The sequence below is a fragment of the Eublepharis macularius genome, chromosome 2 (genome assembly GCF_028583425.1).
Source record: "Eublepharis macularius isolate TG4126 chromosome 2, MPM_Emac_v1.0, whole genome shotgun sequence".
Taxonomy (NCBI): domain Eukaryota; kingdom Metazoa; phylum Chordata; class Lepidosauria; order Squamata; family Eublepharidae; genus Eublepharis; species Eublepharis macularius.
In genome coordinates this window covers 41,205,410-41,232,830 of record NC_072791.1, presented here as the reverse complement: position 1 = coordinate 41,232,830, position 27,421 = coordinate 41,205,410, and the positions used below count along the sequence as shown (strand labels likewise).

The 27,421-nt window shown below is 43.5% G+C and overlaps 1 protein-coding gene across 4 annotated transcripts in view; it reads left to right on the top strand.

Annotated features, from left to right (window-relative positions):
• NRXN3 (neurexin 3) overlaps positions 1 to 26,268 on the top strand; it is a 1,560,869-nt gene extending 1,534,601 nt beyond the window's left edge. For 2 of the 4 annotated variants that reach the window (XM_054971960.1, XM_054971959.1), the window contains one exon: positions 25,646 to 26,268. In XM_054971960.1, coding sequence (XP_054827935.1) covers positions 25,646 to 26,268 — 623 coding nt within the window. Of the gene's footprint in view, positions 1 to 25,342 lie in introns of all 4 variants that reach the window. The other 2 variants (XM_054971961.1, XM_054971958.1) reach the window with 2 other exon arrangements.
• Positions 26,269 to 27,421: the final 1,153 nt, after the last annotated feature.

Below are 27,421 nucleotides of genomic sequence, written 5' to 3'. Positions count from 1 at the left end.
GGGTATTAGCAGCCCAGAAGCCATCCTACAGCTACTTTCTAAATAATAAATGTCAAGATTGCCAACAATGTTGAAATGGAGAAAGACAAGTTTAAGCGTTCACATAACTACCAAACTTAAAACCACATAGCCAAATTCGCGCACATTTAACAGGCTCATCTCCATATACTGAAGTGCCAACTTCTAAGTGTTAAGTACTGGTACTAGAATTACCCTTTCTTTAAAAAAACCTAAAAGACATTTCTCCTAAAGACATCATCCTAAAAGTCATCTGTTCACACATCTGGTAATATTTTCTTCTCCTCCATAGTGCTATTTATTGTTTATCAAATATATCAATTGGCATTATACGTAAGCACCGAAGGTGGTGTACAATTTCCCAATTCTAAAATTAACCAGCTAAACTGAGAATAAAGCAATAAGGCTGAGAACCAATAAAACAATTCATAATACATTAGAAAACCATAATACATTAGAAAACAAAATTAATCTGTACAAACCACTTCAGCAATTTAATTTTAAATATATCAGGATGTCACCCTTGCATCTGACGTCAAATGAATTTTAATCTAGTGATTTTATGAACTGGTTCCTTATGTGTGGTGCCACCAGAGAAAACCTGATGGGGTCATGTGCTCTACCATTAAGCTGTGGATTTTCTCCAACAAAGAGGTTCCATGTAAGGCCCCTCCAGTTTTCTGCTTATAACTTACTTGTCATTCTTACTTGTCATTGCCGTCTTTTAATATTTTGTTTTAGATTTTCTAGAAATTAATTCTGGGATTTCCTGTGGAAGTTCAGAACAGAGCGAGTATACTTTTGTGACTAATCCCTGCAAGAAGTGCTACCATATGAAATCTGAAAGTATACCAAGCTCACTCCAAAAGCCTGAAGCTCAGCAACATAAATGATGAGTGTAGGGAGAAAATTCCATAGCCAAAGTTCTGCCACAGAGAATGTCTTGTTTCCATGAGGGTAGTTTTAGGTGGATAGCTGTGCAGGTCTGCAGTAGACATGGGCACAAACCCAAAAAAACTCAAACCGTGAGGTTCGTGGGTTTTCACGAACCAGAAGCCATGAACTGGCACGGAACTGGCACAGTTCATGGTTCGTGGTTCATGGGGTTTAAATTCCCCTTTCCGGCTGCTTAGCAGCAGCAGGGAAAAGGGCATTTAACAGTTTAAAGGGAACTTTTCCTGCCTTGCAAGCTGCAGGTCCCTTTAAACTATCAGCTGGCAGGCAGCGCGGGGGGGATCCCCCTCTTGCCGCCTGCCAGCTAATAGTTTAAAGGGATCTGCAGCTTGCAAGGTAGAAAAAGGGCCTTTTAAACGGCTCAAACCCCAGCCCCGGACTAAGCGTGCAGCAATCAGGCCCTTGCCAATTTTTCTACAGAAAACATTTCATATTCTCCTTCATAAAGGCCCCCTGAATCCTCCAGCTCCCTTTGCAAAAGTGCACCTTGCAGCAAACACCCTTTCTAGACCACTCTATTGTAAATGACAGGCAGCAAACTCAGTTCCTGTAAAGAAGAGCTCCCCTGCAGCAATTCTGAGAACCCTGTTGTTTTATACATCAGGGAGCTCTGCTGTGTTTTTGTTGTAGTTAACAAGGACTTGCCTGCCAAGATAACTGAGTTCAAAGCTCAGATTGATAACCACTGCAATTTAGTCTCTGGCTACTTTTGTCTATGGTCGCAGGAGAGCCCTAGTGCATCTAAATATTAGTACAATCAAACGGAAAGAACAGCTTAGAGGCTTGGATCGATGGAAGCCAAACTACTCATAAGACCTTATGCCAAAGACCAGACCTACTGGGGTTAAAAGTCAACCTTTACCACATTTAAAAGGAAACAGGTTTCCTTTGCTTCTATGTTGTTGACCTCTCTCTTTTAAATTAACTTTTTTTTTTAGTCCTTTCCTTTCTCTCTTTGATGAAAGCTTGTGTCAGGCTGCAGTTGGGGTCATAAATTGATCAGGAAAACAACCCCGTTCACTAAGATCTGAGCTGCAATCGGACTTGCTTCATACATCATGGTGATATTGCGGGTGCTGCATGGAAAAACCAGCTCCCACAAGTCTTGGATCAATTTAAATTTTACCAATGAACCCATCTCATGCACTTCCTCTGCAAAGAGATATTTCTCATTTTACACAACTGGTTTCCCAAGGCAACTTGCAGGGGATCACTTGGGCAAATTGCTCCTACAATTTGCTTGGAAAAGGGCTGCTGCAGCTAAGCAAATTGTGGCATGCAGCTAGCAAATACCCAAGTAGGAGTTGATCTTTTATGTAGAATTCAAGCTGAGTCATCAAAGTAGTGGAGGATCTAAATACTCCAAGATGACGTTGTATAACAATCACTAACCCTAATTCTACTAGGTTATTTATTACTGTAATCTGACATCCCTACTTGAAACAGAATTGAATTAAGAACTATGCCATGCCAATATATTGTGGATGTGCACTAAGGTGTATCTCCCCACTACATTTTTATTTGTTTTAATTAGAGATGGGCACAAACCAAAACACGAACCAAAGTTTGTGATGAACCAGGCCAGTTCGTGGTTCATGAACCGGTGGTTCGTCAGAGCCCATTTCTGACAAACCACCATGAACTTTAGGCTGGTTCGTTTGGTTCATTTTTTGGTTCATCACTGCAGACAGCCTGGTGCTGATCAATCAGTTTCCTTGGCAACAAGGGATGGACTTCCTACAGACCTTCTGCTGGCCCGGAAGTGATGATTTGCTGACCTGGATGTGACATTTTCACAAACCAAATGAACCGGTTCATGAACCACAGGGGGCGCCAGGTTCGTGAAAGTTCATGGTTCGTGGTTCATGAAATGCAATGAACCACGAACTACACAGTTCGCTTTTTTCCGGTTTGTGCCCATCTCTACTTTTAATTATAAGAATGTTTTATTTATATATTATTGTTACTCGTTTTCTATACGCTTATTCATTAATCATTTCTATTGATTTCAGTGGGTTTTCAATGTGTCCTGAGGATAACAGCTGAATATATTAATATTTTAAATAAAAAATAAATGGGAAATGCAAGCCAGAGGAGCTAAGCCCTTACTTTTCCCCAGTCAAATTCAGAAAGGAACATTGAAGTCATCAACAGATCCCAGAACCAACCTCATCATTGATCTCACTTGTCTGGTTCATTCCTAGGCTAGTTTGCATCTGTATGTAAATGTATGATAGACTGCAAGGCACAGCCATTAAGACGTCCTGGTAGGCATTCCCCATCACGTGTGTGTGTGTGGGGGGGATGTTATCTGCCTCCCCTCCCAGTCTGCACTGTTGCCAGCCAGTATGCCTGCATGTTCAAGATAAATGTTGTCTCTGTGCCTAGGTGACACAACCTGAAAGAGAGCACAACGCTAAGTAAACAGGAACAATTGCTGTTTATACAGAATCAAACCAAAGCCTTCCTACAAGCTAATGAACCTGACTGGTGTACACAACACCAGAAATTCTCTTTGGTGGCGAGATCTGTGTGTGAATCTGCTAATGACCCTATCAGTTACCTATCTACTGAGTCACTGTCTCTTCACTTTCCCTACTACCTCTGAACTCCCTGGCCTCCAAATCAGATAGCTAGATTTCAATGAATCTGAATATTACCATTTTTTTCCAATTAAGATTATAATAATAAAAATAACAAAATGGGTTATATTTTGTTCTTTCTTAATTAGTTACTTTTTGTGAAAAATTCCTTAAAAATTCCCAACACTCATGGGGGAGCAGACTGTAAATAATAAAATGCTTGCATTTGTATTATTCATTAGGAATACAATGACTACATGAAGTGCTATTGCATTTTAAAGTAATTTGATGTAATGACTCCCTTTGTCTTGCTTCAACATATTTAAAATAATGTGCTTACTGCCAAAATCCACTTTAACATAACGTTGGGTTCATCTTCGTTCTTCTGTGCCTCCACACATGGGTACTGCGCACGCGCAGGCCAGCCGCCGGAAGATTTTTTTATCGCTTTCCCAGCTCCGAAGGGGCCGTTTGCCGCGCGCCTCAGCGACCGTTTCCCGCCCAAACGGTCACATGCTCCTCAGCGGCCAACGGCCCCTTCCCTCAGTTCTATTCTTGCCGCCGCTTGAGGAGAACGTTCGCTTGTAGCTCCGTGTTTTTTCCTGTGCCTTTGGATTGCTTTCTCGTGCTTGACTTGGATTCTGAACTTGACCTTTCTTCTGCTTCGTGATTTGGACTGACTGATTTGGTAGTGTATCGATCCGGACTGTATTTGACTTCGCGTTTTGGCTTGCCCCTCGGAATGGCTTCTACAGCCCTGTTTAAGCACTGTGCCCAGTGCCGTGCTAAAATGGCCCAAACGGATGGGCATAGCCTTTGCCTGCTTTGTCTGGGGGAGGAACATGTGGTCCCCACTTGTAAGATCTGCCAGGGCTTTACGCATAAAGCCAGGCAGGAGCGGTCTGCCCGCCTCAAGGCTTCACTGTGGCAGCGGGTCTTGGATGCCCCTGGGCCCTCCGAGGCGGAGAAACCTGGGGCCGCGGAGAAGGCTGGCCGAACCTCCACCCATGTCGGGAGCCGGTCGCGAGCGGGCTCTGTAGCCTCTTCAAAATCGGTGGCTACATCCCGCCTGGCGGACAAGCCTGCATCGAGGGCAAGCTCGGTGGCGAGGTCTGCGAAGTCCCCGCACAAGTCGGCGTCGGTGAGGTCGGAACCGGGGAGGTCGACTCCGAGGCCGGAACCTGGAGAGTCGGAACCGATACGATCAGCCCCGGCGTCGATCGAAAGGCCTGCGTCAGTCCCGGGACCGGAGACTGCGCGAAAGGCGTCAACCAAGAGGACATCGGTTCCGAAAGCTTCCTCCGATTCGGTGCCGAAGAAGAAGGCTAAGAAGACCAAACATCGTTCTCGGTCCCCTCGGCGCCGGCCTGCAGAGGAGGTGGTCCTGGTGTCTCCACCTACGCCGTCGCCTCACCTAGACTCCCCTGACCGTCCCCTCCTTGAGGAAGAGGTGCCGGATCCCGGGGCCTATGTGGTCCTGTCGAGTGGGCGGCGTTCGCCAACACCGGAATCGAGCCCGGCTCCGCGTCGTCGGATCCGAGAGGCGACCAGGGATCCTTCGCCTGCACAGTCTGCCCGTAGTCAGCGGTACTGGTCGGAGGGGAGTGTCGGATCCGAGCGAGTCGGATCCGAACGGTCTGTGGCTGCGCGTCATCGACAGGCTACAGATCTACCTGAGGCCTTTCGGTGCCAGTGGAAAGGGGCTCCGCCTGGCTTCAGATCGTCGGATCCGGGGCCGTCGTCGTCTAGCCGTCGTGAGTGGTTGCCCCCACCCTTCCCAGGAGACGAAGTATCAGCTCTTCCGTCTGATGAGGATGACGAGGATGTGGGGTCCGGCTACCGCTCTGAGTCGTTCTCTGAACCATCCCCAGACGACAATGTTGGTCCATCCACCAGCTCTCCCTTCGAGGACCTGCGGATTTATGCAGACCAAATGGCCCGCATGTCCAAGGCCTTGGAGATTGACGTATCTTCCGTGGTCCCGAAGACGAAAGACAAGCTGCTGTGCAGGATCTATGGAGAGAACCCGGCTACAGTAGGTTTTCCTATGTTGGAGGGCTTGGAGGAGATCATCGACAAGGTCTGGAAGTCACCATCTGACCTGCCTGCCACGTCCAAACGCATCGAACAGATGTATAAGATCAAACAAGGGACGTGGCAGTCTCTCATCAAGCACCCTCCACCATCATCCTTGATAGCTGAGGAGATTCAGCACAAGAAGTCGGGGTCCTCCTCCGTACCACCGGATAAGGAGGGAAAGAAAATGGACGCACTGGGTAGGCGTCAGTACTCAGTCGCTGCTTTAGCCCTCCGGATAGCCAACTATCAAACAATTATGGCGGGCTATCAGCTCTACCTATGGGAGAAGCTAGCCAACTATGTCACTGACCTCCCTGCTGACAAGAAGGCGGTGGTGTCGTTGCTGCAGACGGAGGCAGTACGATTATCAAAACAACAGATGAATGCTGGAAGTCATGCAGCTGACACGGCGGCTCGGGGTATGGCATCAGCAGTGCTTCTGAGGAGACACTCGTGGTTGCGGTCAACTGCCCTCCCGCAGGAGGTGAGGGCCAAGATTGAACGTCTGCCCTTCGAGGGTGACTCCCTCTTCTCTACCACCACCGACGAGGCGCTTAAGAAGAAGAAGGAGGACCGGCAAACAGCTCGCTCCCTGGGGGTCACTCCGGCGGACAGGTCCACGTTCAAGTCTCGGTACTCGTCGAGGTATAATCCCTACCAGTACCGCAGCAGATACCAACCCCGTCCGTACTATCCGCAGTATCCTACTTCGCAGCGCCAGTATACCCCAGCTCAACACCAAGGCAGGAGGCGTAGGCCGTTCAAGCCCCGCTCGTCTCAACCTCCACCCCAGCAGAAAGATCCGCAAGGGGCTGGAAGGCAGTTCTGAAGACCCGGCCCTGCGGCAGCCCTGAACTTTTCGGACAGACTCAGTCCTTTTTTGTCTGAATGGGAGTCAATAACATCTGACTCATGGGTCTTAACAATTGTTGATAAGGGGTACGGGCTGGAATTCACTGAACTGCCGATGTGTACTTCACCGCTGAGTGCGGTGAATAATACCTTGGTTGAGCTGGAGGATGAAATTCGGTCCCTCTTGGCTAAGGGTGCTGTGGAAGAGGTGCCCTTTGTGGAATCTGTGAGGGGTTTCTTTTCCCGGTTCTTCCTAGTCCCTAAGAAGGATGGGGGTCTACGTCCAATTTTGGATCTTAGGGGCCTAAATGCCTTTCTAAGGGTCACCAAGTTTAAAATGATCACACTGCCTGCTATAATTGCCCTTTTGAGGAAGGGGGATTGGTTCGCTGTCCTGGATTTAAAGGACGCGTATTTCCACGTGGGGATCTTGGAGGAGCACAGGAAATTTCTGTGCTTCGTTTACAAGCAGCAGGTATTCCGTTACAAGGTTCTCCCCTTCGGCCTTTCCACAGCCCCACGTGTGTTTACTAAGTGCGTGGCTCCTGTGGTTTCCTTTCTTCGAGAGCAGGGCTGTACCATCTATCCCTATCTCGACGATTGGCTCATAACGGCGAGCTCGGAGGCTAAGCTTCTGCAAGATGTGGCATTGGTGCTAGACACTTGCGAACGCTTAGGCCTCCTGGTTAACTTTGAAAAATCTAAGCTGACACCTAGCCGTGTTGTGCCTTATATTGGGGCAGTGTTCGACTCAGGGGAGGCCAAGGCTTTATTGCCTCCAGAGCGGGCACGTTCTTTGAAGAGACTGGTAACCCTGTTTAGACGGAATCGCTATCAGCCAGTGCGCATGATTCAATGCTTGTTAGGGCATATGGCTGCTGCGACTCCGGTGGTCCCTTTTGCGAGGCTGCGGATGCGCCCGCTTCAGAATTGGTTTGTGAGGAGATACAATGCTTTACAGCATCCTCCGACTGCTAAATTCTCTGTTCCCAGAGCCGTTATATCCTCTCTGAACTGGTGGTTGTCGGATGTTAATTTGTTTAAGGGGACCCCATTTGGTTTCCATCATCCCGAGTTCTCCGTAACCACGGACGCCTCTCTGCAGGGGTGGGGGGCTTTCTGTGGGGAGCTGTGTGTTCAGGATGTTTGGTCTGAGAGAGAAAGGGGTCTCCATATTAATGTGCTTGAACTGAGGGCTGTTCGTTTTGCACTTATGTCGTTCACAGCAATCTTGCAGAACCATCAGGTGCTGGTGCAGACGGACAACACTACCGCTATGTATTACCTGAACCAACAGGGCGGCACGGTGTCCATGATCCTCTGCAGGGAGGCCACGCTCATTTGGGAATGGGCAATCAGGAATGGGGTGACGCTTCGCGCCATTCATGTAGCTGGGTCGGACAATGTGCAGGCGGACACTCTCAGCAGGGTGCACATGCTGAATCACGAATGGGGGCTCAACGCAAAGTACGCTGGGCCGATCTTTCGGAAGTGGGGTCGCCCGAGCATAGACGTGTTTGCGACGTCGTCAAACACCAAGGTCGAGGTCTTTTGTTCTCGGGCAGGGAGCGATCCCCTCTCTATTGGGGATGCCTTCCAATTTACTTGGGCCCGGGGACTACATTACATGTTTCCGCCCGTCCCTCTCATACCCAGGGTGCTGTGCAAGGTGGAGAGGGACAACACGGACTGCATCTTAGTGGCTCCGTTCTGGCCACGGCAGCTCTGGTTCCCGAAGCTGCTGGAGATGTCCGGCCGAACTTACGTGGCCCTTCCGCCCCGGAGGGATCTCCTCCTACACGGGGAGCTCTTTCACCACGAGCCCAGGAAACTACACCTGACCGCTTGGCGGATTCGGCCCCGTCCCTAGGTTTCTCTGAGCCCGTCAGGAAGGTCCTACTGAACGCTAGGAAGCCCTCCACACGGCATGCCTACAAGGCAAAGTGGAGTAGGTTTGAGGCTTGGGCTGCCTCTAGGAAGGTGGCGCCTATGGATAGCCCCTTGGGGATGGTCTTAGACTATCTTTGCGAGCTGAAAGACCAGGGCCTTAGTGTAGCATCTCTGAAGGTGCACCTTGCGGCCATCTCTGCATTCCATGATCGGGTGGATGGCTGCACGGTTTTCTCTCACCATAAGTCTCGCCAGTTTTTGAAGGGGATGCTTAATCTTTACCCGCCTGTGTCGCCCCCTGTGCCCCAGTGGTCTCTCTCACTAGTCCTGGCCAGGTTGATGTTGCCCCCTTTTGAGCCTTTGGCTACGTGCCCTCTGGACTTGCTCTCCTACAAGGTGGCATTCCTCGTGGCGATCACTTCTGCCAGACGGGTCAGCGAGCTGGCTGCTCTTAGGGCAGACCCCCCGTTCCTTCGCTTTCATGCGAATAAGGTGGTCTTGCGACCGTGTCTTTCGTTCCTGCCCAAGGTGGTGTCAACCTTCCACCTTTCACAAGAGATTTCTCTGCCTGTATTTTTCCCTGAAGCTTCAACTAAAGGGGAAAAGGCCCTCCACAGTTTGGATCTGCGGAGGGCTTTGGCTTTCTATTTGGAGAGGACAAGGGTGTTCAGGAACAGTCCCTACCTTTTTGTGTGTTTCGGGGCGAAGGACAAGGGCCGCAGGGCGTCTGCACAGACGGTGTCCCGTTGGATTGTGACAGCCATTGTGAAGGCCTATGCCACGGCTAAGGTGGACTGTCCTTTGGGTGTCAGGGCTCACTCCACACGGTCCCAGGCGACGTCTTCGGCACTGCTCAAGGGTATACCTTTAGCTAATATTTGCAGGGCTGCAACTTGGTCGTCCGCCGATACCTTTGTACGGCATTACGCTGTGGATGTAAATGCCAATGAGGATGTAGCTGTTGCAAGGGCTGTCCTCCATTCCTTGTTTCCCTAGGAGTATGCTGGTTAATATACTCCAATGGGGAGGTGAAGTCGCTGTATATGGTGTATATATATATATATAGATATGTATTTATACTTGCTGGATGTTGTGGGGTTGGTATGTTTCTTTTGTAACATATGGGTATGTGTATATATGTTGTTTTGTTCCTTTCTTGTTGTATAATAAAATTGAGTTGGATTTCACCCCACCTTCCTTATTGTGTGAAGCTTGGTACTCTCCCATGTGTGGAGGCACAGAAGAACGAAGATGAAAACAGGGTTAACATACCTGTAACTTATGTTCATCGAGTTCTTCTGTGCCGACACACAACCCTCCCTCCTACCCCGCTGTGAACTCCAACACAGATCGCTGTACTATGGCTGGGCTATGGCTCTAGTCTTATCGGGGCTATGGCTCTGTGTGTTGGTTGAGCGGCGGCAAGGGAGAACTGAGGGAAGGGGCCGTTGGCCGCTGAGGAGCATGTGACCGTTTGGGCGGGAAACGGTCGCTGAGGCGCGCGGCAAACGGCCCCTTCGGAGCTGGGAAAGCGATAAAAAAATCTTCCGGCGGCTGGCCTGCGCGTGCGCAGTACCCATGTGTGTCGGCACAGAAGAACTCGATGAACATAAGTTACAGGTATGTTAACCCTGTTTGTGTGTGTGTGTGTAAGGGAGAGATCAGCTGAAAACATTCCTTTCCATGGAGTTCCACCTCATTATACGGACCATCCCATGGAAATTTCACACTCCCGAGGAGCTCATCAGTAGTATTGAAATGCAAATAGTCTGTGTTGGTGTGGTAGAGTGTCAGTTCATGTATCCCCAAAAAATACCTTCTGAAAGTTTAATGGACAAAATTTAATGATCCAGACTAAATTTTCCAATGGCAGAAAGGAACTTTCCTGCCTCCCCCTCCCAATGCAGCCCAATCATCTTCAGGAAATGAATCTTCTGGGGGATGGGGGGCCCTGAGGAAAGTCTGGGGGCAGGGTCTGCATCAAGAAGGGAGAATCAGTGGAAATTGCCAGTGTAATCTAGGTCCAACCCATAGTCTTCTTTCTTGACAGTTTATATTGGAGGAGAAAGGAGGAGGTCTAAAACCTTTAATAAAGCAAATACCACATAGCTTGAAGCCAGGAACCTTAAAATAAATACCTTTTGTAAATAGCCCTTAGCCTGTGTCTCCCGCTTCATTCAGCCTAGCTACCGCGGGGACAATCTTTCACACCCTCATGCTTCTCAGAATTAGAAGTTCTCCCCACTTTCTCTTGACGTGTGACCAAGATGGAGTTTCTAGGTAAAGGGATCAAGCCATATGGCCCAAGACATAAGACAGCTTTTTCCTCATGTCCTGAGAATTGATAATCTCCCCTTTGAGAGTCCATACCCCTCTAGGCTAAGTACTGGTCTTCCTGCCTCAAGAAGAAGAAATTACACTCTAGCCTTTTGGCTTTCCAAGTCTCTGTCCCTTTAAGTGTGAATTCTAGCAAGGTGTAAGATAGTAAACCTTCTGTTTGTACTTTGGCCAGAGCCATTTACATGTGAAAGCACTGAAGGACTCTGTCCTTGGAGCTTGATGACTCATCTTCTTTCCTTTATCCAGCTTTGAGTTTGCACTGCAGCCCATTCCCAACTCATAGACAGAGTGGGGTCCAATGGTTAAATTATTGGGGTGAATTCTAGGGTGAAGAGCATTTCTCCAAAGATGGGATAAACATATAATAGATAAGATTTCAAACTCTAATTATTTCAAACAGCAGCAATACCAGATGCCGAGCTGTATGTCTTCCTGTCCTGTAGTCAAAGGATGCAATCCTACATATATTTGCTTTAAAGCAAGTTCCAGCTAAATGTGGTTATGATTGTGCTAATAATATTGGACAGTAGTTCTCTCCTGTCAAGAGGTCCACCTGTGCTGTATGTTTTCCCTCTGTGTAGGGGGGATTTGTTGCTAAAACTCTTCCATCTACACACGCCTCTTAGCCTTAGTGTATTGTTCCTGATGGTCTTTAATATGAATTGCTGCTCTCTCTGAAAAAAGACTTCAGCAGTTTATGTAGGAAGCTTAAAACAAATGGCTAGATAAAAGAGCATTTCAAAAAACTTACATTTTGTAGCTCAGCTAACCTACTTGCAAGGACATTGTACATTTCTAAGTGTCTTGAAATCTCAATTGTGTCTCAGCAATCTTTACAATGGGGAGGAAGTTGTTGGATTTGGCTCTCTGTCCTAGCTCTGCAGGAATGTACTTCTAAGTGATTCTAAAAGTAACTGTCTGGTAACAAAAGGAAGTCAATGTACATCATGTAAAGAAAGGCAACTAGGGTAGAACATCTCTGAGTTGCGCAATAGGAAAATGTTTCTAAAACTTTTCCTAACTAGATTGTAGAAGCAAGGGGAGCATTTCCTGCACAGAGAGATGTCAAAATGAGGGGAAAAAATTAAAGCACAGTCCTCACATGACTGGGATTCCACCCAGAAAAAGAGGACTTGAAGGAAATCTGTGTCAAGTTTATAAAGTGCACTGGTAGTGTTGCCAACCACCTCCAGGTGAGGCCTGGAGATCTCCCTGAATTATAAATGATCTCTGGACAACAAAGATCAGTTCCTCTGGAGAAAAGGGCTGCTTTGTAGGGTGAACTCTATGGCATTAGACCTGTTCAGGTACCCCCGCTCCCCAAATCTCAGCAACCCCTGGCTCCAACCCCCAAATCTTGAAGAATTTCCCAAACCAGATGTATTGTCGAAGGCTTTCACGGCCGGAGAACGATGGTTGTTGGGGGTTTTCCGGGCTGTCTTGCCGTGGTCTTGGCATTGTAGTTCCTGACGTTTCGCCAGCAGCTGTGGCTGGCATCTTCAGAGGTGTAGCACCAAAAGACAGAGATCTCTCAGTGTCACAGTGTGGAAAAGATGTAGGTCATTTGTATCTACTCAGGAGGGGTGGGGTTGAGCTGAGTCATTCTGTAAGAGTTTCCCAGGGTGTGGAATGCTAATGGCGGGAGGCTTCACTGTATCCTGAGGCGGTTCTTTTGCATATGGATTGGTGCTTGATGTGCTAATCTTCTCTGCAGGGCTATTGTCGGGTGTGGAGTGTTTTGTTGGCCTGGTGTTTTTCAGAACTGGAGCCCATGCTCTGTTCATTCTTAAGGTTTCTTCTTTCCTGTTGAAGTTTTGCTTATGCTTGTGAATTTCAATGGCTTCCCTGTGCAGTCTGACAAAGTAGTTGGAAGTGTTGTCCAGTATTTTGGTGTCCTGGAATAAGATACTGTGCCCTGTTTGAGTTAGGCTATGTTCAGCCACTGCTGATTTTTCAGGCTGTCCAAGTCTGCAGTGTCTTTCATGTTCTTTTATTCTTGTCTGGATGCTACGCTTTGTGGTCCCGATGTAAACTTGTCCACAGCTGCAGGGTATACGGTATACTCCTGCAGAGGTGAGGGGATCTCTGCTGTCTTTTGCTGATCGTAGCATCTGTTGTATTTTTCGGGTGGGTCTGAATACTGCTTGAAGGTTATGCTTTTTCATAAGCTTTCCCATCTGATCAGTAATTCCTTTGATATATGGCAAAAACACTTTTCCTGTGGGAGACTGTTTTTCTTTGGTTGTTTGATTCATCCTGGGTTTGATTGCTCTTCGGATTTCATTTCTGGAGTAGCCATTTGCCTGAAGTGCGTGGTTTAGATGATTAATTTCCTCATTGAGAAAGCGCGGCTCACATATCCGTCTTGCACGATCCACTAATGTTTTCATTATGCCTCTTTTCTGTCGGGGGTGGTGATTGGAGTTTTTGTGTAAGTACCGATCAGTGTGAGTTGGTTTCCTGTAGACCTTGTGACCTAACTGAAAGTTTGCTTTGCGGATGACCAAGGTATCCAGGAATGAGAGTTTTCCCTCACTTTCTTTCTCCATTGTGAATTGTATGTTCAGGTGGATGTTGTTGAGATGATTCAAAAACTCCATCAATTCTTCCTCCCCATGGCTCCAAATGATGAATGTATCATCCACAAACCGGAACCATACACTGGGTTTGTGGGGTGCTGATTCTAGAGCTGTTTTTTCAAAATGTTCCATGTAGAAGTTTGCTATAACTGGGCTGAGTGGGCTCCCCATGGCCACCCCATCCATCTGTTCATAGAATTCGTTGTCCCATTGGAAGTAACTGGTTGTCAGACAATGATGGAATAAGGCTGTTACATCCTCTGGGAAAATCTGATTAATCAGTGCAATAGTGTCTTTTACTGGAATCTTGGTAAACAGGGATACAACATCAAAACCAGAGTTGGCAGCCCTAGCAGTGGAATCACTTTGCTGAATGGTACATGACAGCCAGTTTGGTATAGTGATTAGAGAGTCAGACTAGGACCACTCAGCCATGAAGGTCGCTGAGTGATCTGGGGCTAGGCCCTTCCTCTTAGGCTAACTTACTTCATGCGTTTATCATGGGGGAGAAATGGAAAAAAGGGCAAGTCAGAACCCTGAGTTCCTTGGAGGATGGGCGGGAAAAAATATAGCAGATCTAAATCCAGACAGCAACAGAGCCTTCCATGGTAGATGAGAGAAAACTAAATAAAAACATCCCGCCTGAGCCAGTTTCTACCTTTCCATTTGAAGTGTGCACATATTGTTCATGTCTAACAGATTGTGCCATGTGAACATTGTTACTTTCTAGGTAAGGAAAGACAACCAGAGTGAGAATGAGGTCTCCAGAGTGTTTTATCCTAATGTCTGGGGAATGGCTGAGATAGTGCAGAACAACCAGTGTGCAAAGTTGTAGCATCCAAATGTTTGTTTTCTAGCATCTAGAACATATATTCCCTCAGTGGAACAGGCTTCTTCGGGAGGTGGTGGCTCTCCTTTAGAGGATTTTAAGCAGAGGCTAGATGGCCATCTGACAGCAATGCAGATTCTGTGAACCTAGGCAGATCATGAGAGGGAGGGCAGGAAGGGTTACGTCAGTGCTTATTTCTCGTGGCCTCTTCTTACCGGCCTAAGGTAATGCCAATCATCACTTTGGGGTCAGGAAGCAATTTTCCCCAGGCCAGTTTGGCTAGGGATCTTGGTAGTGTTTTGCCATCTTTTAGACATGGAGCAGGGATTACTGGATGTGTGTGTGTGTGGGGGGGGAGTTGTGAATTTCCTGTACTGTGCAGGGGTTGGACTAGATGACCCAGGAGGTCCTTTCCAACCCTATGATTCTATGATAATATATCTGTTTGGTAGAGTTAGACCTTGCAGGCTCATTATACCTTCTTTCTAACTGGTGCAAGCCAGTTCTTCACTTCTTGTTGACATTGCTCTTGTAAGTCACCCACTGAAGACTGCAGGACAGCAGCCATGGCAGCACAAAGGTCTATTGTCTGAAGGTCAGGTCAGTTAAAAGAAGGGAAAATTTGTAGAGATTGATCAGGCGCGTTGGAAGAAAACAGAGTGACAAAACCGTGGAATCTGAGGGCCAAGCTACACATGACGAATGACACTTGAACAGCAAGTGTATTTCTCCCTGTTCACTTGCCCTCCACTCAATCCACTTGCCGTTCAAGTGTCATTCGTCATGTGTAGCTTGGCCCTGAGTTAAATGAATTCTAATCAGCTTTACTGTCTGAACATCTAAGTGGCAAAGATTATGGAGTTTTACAAGACCAAACGCTGATCTGCAGTTGAAAGTTGAGTTGAGACACAATTAAAAGCCCATTTGTGAAATTTCATGAGACCCAGTTAGGGCACAGGCTAAGACATTTGGCATGGAATAGCAACCAGGGACTCTGCATTAGAAATAGCCCCATCAGACTCCATAAGGACCAGTATTTCCTTGTTTATGTGTTCTACAAATGTGCCTGAAGAGCCATCCCAATGGGGCTCAGTTCACCTAGCAACATACTCAGATTATACTGTCCCTGAAGCTAACCCAGCCAGGTATCTTTGCCTTGGTTAACCCTCTCCTATACCCAATCCATTCACTAAAAGTGAGCAGTGTTGAGTTCCAGTGCATACCTCCAGCAGTGGCAGAGGCCATTCTCGCCATATATTGCCTCCAAATGGCCAGTGTGGTCTCACACCTGATGCCTTTCCGTGGAGGTGGAGCAATTCTCATCCACTCTCATTCAACCTCAACCAGCCTGGGACACTTTTTTCAATAAGATATCTAAGAATGTATTGGGGGAGGGCTTAATGTCTCTTTCTGTACTTCTTTCTTTCAGTGAATCTTAAATTAATGCTTTCAGCATTTTCCTTTGCTTTCTCAGTGGAGTCTGAAAGTACAGCTAATCATGCTTTGAAAAATCACCAGTAACCAAAGCATCCTGAATTCTTTATTATGGCTCTATGCACAAGGCTACTGCCATCCATTGGCTCCTACTGTTAGCAAAGCCCAATGGCTTGTTAAGATCTTGCTGATTAATAATACCTCTTTATAACATGCAGAAGACTCACCCTTGTGTTTATTCTGTGATATTTCTGTAGTATTCTGTATATAACACTAAACTTTTATTGCTTGACAAATTGTTCATTCATTTACTACTGGTTGCTGATCCAGCACTCGACAAATATTTGCTACTTTATGCAGTCCCAGTAAACAATACTTCTCATTTGCCCATTAGCAAGTTAATTCCAAAGTGCTCCCATATTTTATGGGATGGCTACTCCTTACTGAGAAGGAAGGCTTGGGAACACACATGAGAAATGAGCTTATGCTATGAAGGCTGAGCCCTATGAGTGCAAATGTGGGAGTAATCTCATTGAACACTTTCTTCCCAAAAAAATCCATAGGATCAGGCTGTATGCGATATACTGAGTTGGGAAAGACCTTTGAAAAAGGATTAACGAATGCACAAACCATTCCCAGGTGACTAGCCATCCCATTACTATTGGTTATTATCAGTAAAGACTGGATAACTGAGGGTTGTGAACTTGTGACTCACGGACTTGATTCTCAACTGTAGTGTTATAAAGAGTTGCCAATGGATTTCCCAGTGCCTTTCCCAGTTTCCATCCTACCTGTTTGCCCTCACAGTCTTCCCTATAGCCTGCATTGTGCCCTGAGGAGTGTGCTTTGCCCCTACTGGAGAGTCATGGAATGATATATCAACCACCTCCCCCCAGTTCCTTGAATTGCTTCCTCTGCTAACCACCCTTCTCCTTTCCCCATCCTCCACTCCTAGCTTGCTGTTCTGTTTCTTCTACTTTCCCTAAATGCAACTTACTTTAAGCATGCATTATTATTATTATTATTAACATCCTACAGTAAAAGAAAGCTATTTTATAACCCATTTGTCAATCTCAGCTGATTTCTTATATCTTTTCCTATGTCTATTTATGACGTACATCCAGACTGCACGTTCCCCCACCCATATTTATTTTTTTCTTAAAAGTAATGAGAACTCACTTTTTTCAATTTTTTTTAAGGCAAGTGCAAGAGGGAGGGTGTGGCTTTTAGTGGCCTTTTCCCTGCCAAACTTTTAGATTAAATATGGGACTTAATTCCATAAGGAAAAAAAGAGAGAGAGAGAGAGAGAGATAATTCCAAATGATAAAAGTGTCCCTGGACTGATTTGTCTGTTCCTCCTTCTTGGTGTGTGCATCTGGTTTGTTCATCTTTGAAAGTGTGTGGAATACCCTTTTTTTTCTTTACAAAGAATCAGACAAAATAAATATTAAAACCCAGACAGTTGTTCTCTCCTCCCTTCTTGCTGGGAATAAAGTATGTTTTTTTTTTAATTTAATTTTTTTATTTTTTTAAGTATGCCTATTTTTATGTCATTTCTTTTCCGTCGTTGGATTACTATTTTAGATTTGGTTTCTTCCAATCTAACAACATAAACATTATTGGATTGTTTTCTGAATTCCCCCCCCCCTCTATCTCCCTCTTTAAATAAGGGAGTACTTCAACTGCAGAATCCTACAAACTTACTCTTTAAAAAAGGCATTCATTTAAAAGAAAAAGATTACATTTGAGCCGGGGGAGGGATCTACTACAAAATGCCCCCTACGCTTTAACAATCCTGGCTGCATACACTGGAGAGTCTCAAAGCCGACAAACTCCCTGCTATTAAACATTTCAAAGATGGTGGCTGAGACTTTGGTTATGAGACAAAGATGACTGGAGCTGCAGTTGAAGTTGCTCTGATTCCAATGCATAAAATCTAGTTTCCTTGTTTTCCGTTTTTAATCTCTGATTATTATTATTATTATTAGTTTGTATATTTTACTGCTTTTTTAAGTAGGGGGAAAGTTTGAACTGTTCTTATAATTTGAGAACGTTAATGAAACTGTAATTATTCTTATTACCTTTCTTAATAACTTTTTGTAATTTGCATGTTGAAGAAGTTGCAGCTTAGGGTTTGTGAGATTGTCAATGTTAGAGTTTTGTTCTTTCTTTTTGTTGATGGGCATGAATATGCTCATTTGTTTTTGTATATTGCCCATCCCTTCCTTACAGCCAGAAGCTCTAATGCTGCTAGATCACTCCGTTCCGCACTTACATGGACATGGCAACTGACTTACACATTTACTCCCATCATCCTCATCTGTGTAGTACACTCATAGACCGTACACTCCCACTTCATCCACCCAAGGCATCTTTTCTTCCCATAAGTCTCCCTTCACTCTTCTACCCACCCACCCTTTCTTTAGCATCTTTTAAAGTTTTATGTGCAGTCATCCATTCCTTAAAACACACACACTCCAAATTCTAGCAGGGGGGGAAAGAAAATGTTTTTTAAAAAATATATCCAATTGATTTTTTAAAATAAATATTAAAAGCATTGATTCTCAAACACCATTAAAAGTGTGATCTGCCAAGCACTGCTTGTGTGTAAACTGTACTCCTTCATGTGAAGGTTGCATTGGAGCAGTGGTTGGAGATTTGCACCACAGGTCTGTAGAGATGTAAACGAACACAAATTCTATAAAGTGTACTGTTATTTTTTAAAATCATTATACAAGAAGTACTGTTAAGGAAATCAAAATTCTGAATTTACAAGAACAAAAACACAAGTAGAAAAAAAAATCAAATTTGTTCTAGTGCAGGATTATTTTTTTTTCTTTTCATGTTATGTGGTGTGGATGTATGTGTTGTTGCCTCCCTGTATCACCCTTTGTCGTAAATAATTCTACTTAAAATCAATGAAAATAATACACATTTTGATTAAAAAAGTTTTTTTTAAAAAAAATGAAAAAAAAAACGGCAGCAAAATAAAAAACAAAAGTTTCTCAAATGTGGCAATTCTGCTTGTCCAAGAACATTCTTACACAACTTTCTTTTATAAATTTTTCTTTCATGCCAAAAAACATGCGGGCAATTTGTTGATGTAAGTTGACGATATAAAATCAATGTGGTATGCTTTCTTCTGACTATTTTTCTATGTATGTCTAATATTCTGTTTTAACAAATTATGCTTTTGGATTTTGTCTTTTCTTGTCTGGTTCATTTTTTTCCAGTTATCTTGGGTTTGATCTTTTTCTTTTTAAAGCGAATGACTCCTTCTTGTTGTTGCTTTTAGTTAAAAGCTTTAACCTTTGCTGTGAAATTTATTTTTTTTCAGTGTATAGCTATTTTTAGTTTTTAAGAAGGTACCCCTTGGTTTATTTTATTTTGCAAGATGTTTGTTTTAATATTGGCTTTTATGTTCAGTGCATTTGGTACTTATTGTTCATTATTAAATTTTTGTACTCTTCATAGGAGGGGACGACAAAACCAATCATAGTTTTTCCATCTACCTCTAATCTCTCTCAAGCAGTTTCCTCCTTTTTGAAGCTTTAGCCAGCCCCTAATATGGTGGGAAGACTAAGAATGAATGAAGAAAATTATTCCAATCTATTGCATCTATACTGGGCAAAAGAATATCTTTTGTTACCAGGTCCAAGTATCTCAGTCTTGCAAAATTATTTCCACAATTTTCTAAATTTCATTATTGACCATTACCCTTGTAGTTTGGTCCAGAAGATACTCTCAAGTGCACCATCCTTGGATATGATTTTGACAGTGAATCCAACATCGTGACATGAAAAGTTTGAGGATTTTTTTCCCCCAACAGCCTTTTCAAGTTCTCCCTGTCTAGGTGCCAGTGCTATGGAGATTTTTCTTTCCAGCATGGATTCTTGTAAAGTGGGTAAAAATGGTAACCTCTTTCTGCCAGAACAGATGGGATTTTAAAGAGTCAACGCTGCAGTAGGCAAAGAGGAAAACTGGCTGGAAGAATGAATGCTAATTGACTGGAAAAAATAATTCACGTGGTTGTAAACTATAATTACTTCATGTAAATAAATACTTTTTTAAAAAAGTAGAGATAGCATATAACGAAAAGAATTGTATTTGATAAAAAGAAACATATCAAAGACCTCTCACACATAGACCTCAGGCTGGTGTTATGTAGCTGTTGCACTAGGCTGACAAATCCAGCTTGAGCTATCACACCTTCGAGTGGTGGTGGATACCTGTAAACAGAACTCTCTCCTTCTTCTTTCAATCTATCTGTAAAGTAAATCAGAATGCAGTTATGATTTGCAAAATGTGACTTCTCATCCATCCCCTCAGTCTTAATGAGGCTATTTTTTAAAAATTAAAACATTTATTTTAATGAAGCTTAATTTGATCTATATGAAACCAGCTAGCATCATATTCACATGTGGCCGTATTTCATGATCTTCAGCAATCTGAGGTGCTTCAAGCCCTGATGCTCTCTCTCTCTCTTTCTCTCTCTCTCTCCTCAATATATAATCTTAAGTGAATAGTTGTTTGCTTAATTAGCTAATACATCCTATATAAACATGCGTGCTTGAAAAATTGCTTCTGTTTAATGTAATTCATGAAGAACAGTAATTCATGAAGAAACACAGTTCTAGCAGGGATGCTGCCATAATCCAGATGCTTCCATTTTCAATGTGGGGTATCGGAGCCAGTGAGAACAATTATTCCCACCCATTCTATCTAATTTGCTTTTCATCAGGAAAAAAGTTATTGGAAAATGAATACACAAACTCTTATGCAAACTGTCTGGGAATTTGAGCAGTCAGAACATCTTTCTTTAGATTTACATTTGGTTCTACATCCTGTGTTCCTAACAGTAAAGATTTCAAAAATGTTCTGGGATTTCTGTGAATATCCAAGACTATAGATCAGAACAGTAGCAAAAGTCACCAAAATCAAAGGAGAAGTTTCATATGGCTCCAGACATACTAACCTCCCTAAGCTGCAATATATAAACTTGCTTTTTTCTTTAGAGTGAAAATATGAAGCCTGAAGTGGGTTGAACAACCAGAATCCTTTGCTCTCAGATTCCATACTTCCTACAAGTGTCCTTGGAACTTCTCCTTACATTCAATAGGTTTGAGGTGAATGAGATCTTGTGGAGTGTATGTGGTAGCCAGTTCTTGTAAAGTAGCCAAGAGAGCCAATATCTATCTGACAGTAAGGGAAGACTATCCACAATGGAAGAGAGATCCTTCCTTGTGGTATTGCCTGTCAGTTTCAATTAAATGTGCTAGGAAACAGGTAAGATAATATTAATACTGCGCTGCAAAGGCAGCACCATTTTATCATCTGATTTCTTGCCACTCCCGATCTGTGGCTGGAAGATTTTCTCTTTTTTGTCCATAACGTGACAAGGAAAGAAACCTCTGGAGGAATTTAAACATTCAATCTCCTTTTCTTCAAGTGGCTAGGATATGAAAACTGACTTCTACTTGTGTTGGGGGTATTTTTAGTTCTTTCTAAAGCAGAATATCCCTCCCCAGTGCCCCTATGTTGGAGTGCATGATGGGAATAAACATAAAATGCAAACCAGAACTTCTATATGTTGAAATTCAAACACCTGAGGATGAGGTTGTATTGTGCTGGGTTTTTTCCTGGCATTTAAAGTCTTTCGCCACATCTGGAAAAGGCAGAGAGAATGCTGTGCATCTCTTTATAGTCATCTTGAGACTTCAAAGAAGGCTCTTCGGGATTCTTTTTGTGTACAGTCTTTTTTTTTTCTTCTGGTCCTGCCTCTTTTTCATGACTGTTAAACCAGTGAAACCATCTTGGCCATAAAAATAAGCATTGGAGAGGATGTAGCTTCTCATGATTTGCCCCAAAGATCCTCTCAGTTCAGTTCAGAAAGTTCTTATTAAATTTTCAACACTCCATCTATTCCAGTGCCAGAGGGCCCTTACTGGAGATCAGCCCAAGAGGTATGAATTATATATCTATAAATACACTCATAAAGCAAAATGCAGGGCAGTATTCAAGGCTAAAGAAGACCTATTATGTCCCCAGCGATCAGACTAATTTAAAGGAAAGCAGAACCCTATCAAACAAGCATATGCCCCAGATTTTAAAACACTGACTGTAAAGAATATGGAGTGCTTACACCAAGACAAAAGTGGGGAAAAGAAATCCCACAGCAGACCTTGGGTGTCTTTCTTTTCCTGGACTACCATTTTCCACCAGACAGCCCTCAATCCTCTCAGAACTGATTGCTCATTATATCTGTTGCATATTTTATCTGGCCAAATAGAAGCTGATTTGGCATCACTAATGCAGCAGAAGAAGCCATTTTAACTGTTCCTTTCTATTTCAACCTGCAGCACTTTGTTGTCAGCACAAATCATTTCAATAAATGTGTGACCTTCTGCTGGGAGTACAAACCAGAGGAGGAAAGGGAATAGGTTAGATTTAAGATTTTAGTTAGAACAAAACTTGGAAGGCCTTTTTTGCTTTCTTTGGATCGGAAGGATTTTAAAACATATTCTGAATTCTCAGCTAACTTGTTCCACACACACACATGGACACACACATAACAGAGAGAGACACACACACAAAAAGATACACTTTTATCTCCATGCATCCAAACACGAAAGTAGCTTTCATCCAATACTATCTGGGATTGAATGCAGATCTTAGTTTTTGCAGTCCAACCATAATCCCAGTGTTAATCTTACTATGAAGTGAAATGCAGCAGACCCAAGAAGCCATTTTTCTGGCTATAGCCTTTTCTGGGTTGTGAATGACTGAATGAGCAGGCAGGGGTGTTATTTTGTATGAAATGTTTAGTACCTGCTTTACACATGACCAAGTGGTGTGGTTGCTCGCATACTACTCTGCTAACTTTCACCTATGTGGTTTAGGTTGGTCATTTTTACATGTTACCAGAGTTATCTTGGAATAGCTGGACAGGAGGCAGCATCTATCACCATTCAGTAACATGCATGGTGTTAGGCACAGCATGAACCTGTGCATGACCTGATGCTTCACTTGTGCCACCACACTTTGACAAAACCATTCTCATACCAAGTTATCATAATTTCTAGCAAGAGTATTTTTGCCTTGACTTTTATGATTCCTGTGGAAAAAATCCGTAAAAGGAGTAGAGACATTCTCGTTGACTTTCCACTACTGCCAAATCAGGGGGGAAACTATTTTATCTCACATGCTGTCATTCACAAATATGCTGAGGGTCCTCTTAGGTAAACTTTATTGAGAAAAAACAGGCCTACCACACCTCTTCATAGCAGCTTGTATTGATCCTGCCTATCTAGAGTAATAATAAGGAAAACCTGGCCTGGAGCTGTTCCAGATTATGCTAACTAGGAACCACAATAAAATATGAGGTAAGACATCTGAATATTATAAGAGGCCTGAAGCTAAACTCACAGGTAGTAGTTACACTATCCTAGTTTCTGCTCTGATGGGACTTTTTTGTATCTGATTCTCTTGACCCCTCTACCAGTTTTTCTTGCATCCATTTAGATGTTGTTCATGCTCAGAATGAATGAGCATTAAGAAGACTGAAAGAGCAGAGCGGCAACAACTGAAAATGGCAGCTTTGGAGGGTAGACTTTACAGCATTTCACTCCTGCTGAGCTTCTTCCCCTTTTCAGACTCCACCCTCATCATGCTGTGCTCCCAAATCTCTAGGAATTTCCCCAATCCGGAGTTGGCAACTCAGAGTCTTTCTCTTCCTATTTCAGCTCTCAGATCCTTCTATCCTTCCAATGAAACAAGAGGAGATATAGTTGAAAGTGAAAATGGGTCAATCTACCCATGTGGACATGTTGAAATTGCCTTTGGATCTTTGCCTCAAACATGAAAATTAATTTCTCCTGGCAACATCTTTTAGGAATGACTTCTTGGCTTCCCCGTTCACAGCATTTCCACCATTCTGAAAAGTTTTGTTATCTATCCCCTCCCATTCTTGCCAACAGTGCATGATCTACCTTTAACTCTGTTTAGGATTGGAGTAATAAAGGCATTTCTAAAGGGAAGTGCCATCTCTCTCTTCCTGCCCCTCCTTCTGACTCCCATTCCTTCCATTTTCCTGTGCTGAAGCTCTGGCTGCAAACATTAATTTCAAGGTAAAAGAAAAATAACCATCGAATCATGCTTAAATACAACAGTTCTTATAATGAAAGCGTCACTTTTTAGAACAGAAGCTTTGACTGTTCTTGTAATCAGGAAGGAAGAGCCATAACCAAGCAGATGAGGGTAAAATTGCTACAATTATTTTTGTGGGGAAGGAAAGTTGCCTTTCTTATGAGCATTGGATAGGCTGATCAGCTGCACATCAAATCTGTATACAGACAATGAAGGTACTTCAGACGGGCAATTTAAAACTGCCAAACTTATGACTCCAGTTGTATGCCACAGATGGCACATTAAATTTGCAGATGAATGCTATTATATAATGGTGACTGCACCAATATTAATAACACAGGAACACTATCAATACTCTTGACAAAGCTAGGATGACATTCAAGAATGTGAATTCCCCATTCAAAAGGTAGCGTGATTTTATGTTAACATTTTTTCATTTATGCACTGTACTATCTCTTTTCTACAATTTCCTTCCCTAAAACTCTGGCTCAGTTCCATTTTCAAAGAGTACATGAATATGAATTGTCCCAATTCCATTCTAGCAATAGGCTGAAAGTGTGGATAGAAGTAAAAGCCAAAAAGAAGAGAATTATGGATCCCTTAGTTGTAGAGGATGAGAGGGATAAATTACAATATAATGGAAACTAGTTTGAAAATCCTGCCCTTCTCAATTAGTATTGGCTTTGTTCTTTCTGAACTTTTTCAGAGAATTGTTGGAAGGAAAGCTTGGGTTTTTCCCAAGTATCCTTTCACTGCTTGGAGAGAATAAAACCATTCAGAATCAAGAAGCCAGAAGTCCCAGTCCTTCCTTTTTTATTCTCTGAACAAATTTGGTCATGTTCTAAATGCTCATAATTATGTGTGTGTGTGAAAAAAAAATACAGAAATGCAGTTATATGTGGATGCAACACATTTCAGCAATAACAGAATGTTACTCCTCATTCAGTTTGGTGATTAAAGCAAACAACAGGCCCATTTCCAGATACAACACCCAGTTCCCCTTTTGAAAATGTTTGAGTACAATCTACTACATACACCTCCTTTCTTCCAATATGGCTTGCATACAAAATACTTAAGGCAGTTGTGTATATAATATCATATGAATTCTCTATTCACATACTCTTCACAGAATACCTGAAACCTAACTAGCTCCCATTTCATACTGAAGCCGATTCCCACTTTATTTGGGAATGGCAAACTATGAAATTAGATATTGTCAGAGCCTTTTCAGCTGTGCACTATTTCAGGATACTAAACACATATTGGCAGGGGAGCAGAGAATCATTGCTGAATAAAACACCCATTTCAGACTCTTGGACTATCCTTCACAGAACAAAACACAGTCTGACTAAGTATTATCATTATACACATGTATTTTCATGAAAGTTTAAAATATTTCATTAAATAAAAACAGATCTTCAAGTCACTTTGAGAGTATCTTCAAAAACCAAATTATATGGACCAAATTTGCCAAAAGATGGTGGGTCTGGCCTCCCCTGTGAGTGGGAGGGCCACAGAAAGATGAGTCTATTGCAATAAATAAAAATCTGCTAGCTTAACACTTTTGCATTTAAGATGGGTGAACTTAAGATACATACATTCAAGATATACTAATATTATTTTTTTTCTTTTCTGTCCAGGAGGTGAATTAGTTATCCCTCTTCTTGTAGAAGACCCTTTAGATATCCCTTCTATTGCTACTCGTGCACCTTCCATTACACTCCCCACTACCTTCCGCCCCCTCCTCACCATTATTGAGACCACCAAAGATTCCCTGTCCATGACCTCTGAGGCGGGGTTACCTTGCTTGTCGGACCAAGGCAGCGATGGTTGTGATGATGATGGCTTGGTGATATCTGGGTATGGCTCAGGGGAAACCTTTGACTCTAACCTACCCCCTACTGATGATGAAGATTTTTACACCACCTTCTCCTTGGTAACAGATAAGAGTCTTTCCACTTCAATCTTCGAAGGTGGCTACAAAGCACACGCACCCAAGTGGGAATCCAAGGACTTTAGACCTAACAAAGCCTTCGAAACTGGTAGGACTACTACCACATCTTTGTCCCCTGAGCTGATCCGCTCCACAGCTTCGTCCTCGACTGGGATGGTGCCCAAATTGCCAGCCGGCAACATGAATAACCGTGACCTCAAACCCCAGCCTGACATAGTCTTGCTTCCGTTGCCCACTGCCTATGAGCTAGACAGCACAAAACTGAAGAGCCCGCTAATAACTTCCCCCATGTTCCGTAATGTGCCCACAGCAAACCCCACGGAGCCAGGAATCAGACGGGTTCCGGGGGCCTCAGAGGTGGTCCGTGAGTCGAGCAGCACAACGGGGATGGTCGTCGGCATTGTGGCTGCTGCTGCCCTCTGCATCCTGATCCTCCTGTACGCCATGTACAAGTACAGGAACAGGGACGAGGGGTCCTATCAGGTGGATGAGACGCGGAACTACATCAGCAACTCGGCCCAGAGTAACGGCACGCTCATGAAGGAGAAACAGCAGAGCACAAAGAGCGGCCACAAGAAACAGAAAAACAAGGACAAAGAATATTACGTGTAAAAAATTCTTATTTATATATATAAATATATAAATACTTAAAGAGATATAACTGAATCAAACTGTTACAGCTAACGAGATTGGGAGCTACAGTTTGTGGTTTAAAAAAAATATTGAGAATAAACATTTCAGCTGTGACTGCTAAGCTTTCAGTCATCGCTTGGAGTCCCCAAACTCTGCCCTACTGTATTATAAAGCACACTTAGCGTTCTGAAGAAGGCGTATGCAGCATTACCATGTTGGCGGACTTTAAAGCCTTCAGACCTCCTCCTCAGCTGAACTTTTCTGCAAACGCAGAAGACTCCATGGCTTACTTGTTTCGTATCTCCAAGTGAGTCTTTAATGATGTTCATGATCTTTGACTGTACGCTAATTTTTTTCAGTTTAATTATTTTAAAAAATAACAAAAAAAGAAAAAGAAAAAAATGCAATGTGATAAACAAAAACAGAACAACTGATCTGGCCATGTCCAGCCTTCGTATCATTTTTCAAGATGTGAGGAGGAAAGCAAAATAAATGGTTTGGGGTTTTCATTATGTTTTTGTCTCAGTTTTTTTTTTCATTTTCTGTGAGGGTTTTGGGGAGAATGAGCCAGGACATAAATCAAGAAGAAATGTTGGGGAAAAATGAGTAATAAAAAGAGAGACTATTGCCATATATGAACTCAAGTTCTACCCATGGTGTTTGCTCTGCATATCAGGTTGTGTTGTCTCTTGAATCTGTTGTCTGCAGTAAGTTGTTAACGTAAAAATTTTTTACAAAAATGTGATGGAGTGGTGGTGGTGCTGAGAATAATTGGACCCCCTCCCCAGGTTCTGGCTCCAGTATTTCTCACTGAAGTCATACAGAGATAATATTGGTGGTTCTTTGACAGGGGGAAGGGGCCCCTTGGTTGTATTTGACTACCATTTAGTATATAGTTGCACAGCTAAGCTATATGAAGTGGACTTAGACCAAAACAGAAAAACAAAAATATTTAGTCATTTTGAATTGAACAGACCAAGCAAGGAGCCACTCTCTGGGTTTTGACTCCTTGGCTGACTGCGGTGCATGAATGCTAAAGACTTATTAATAATCAAGTAAATAAAGCGTTTCAAAAGATAATATTGAGTTCAATTTGTGACACAGTGTCACACAAGCCAAAAATATGTCATGG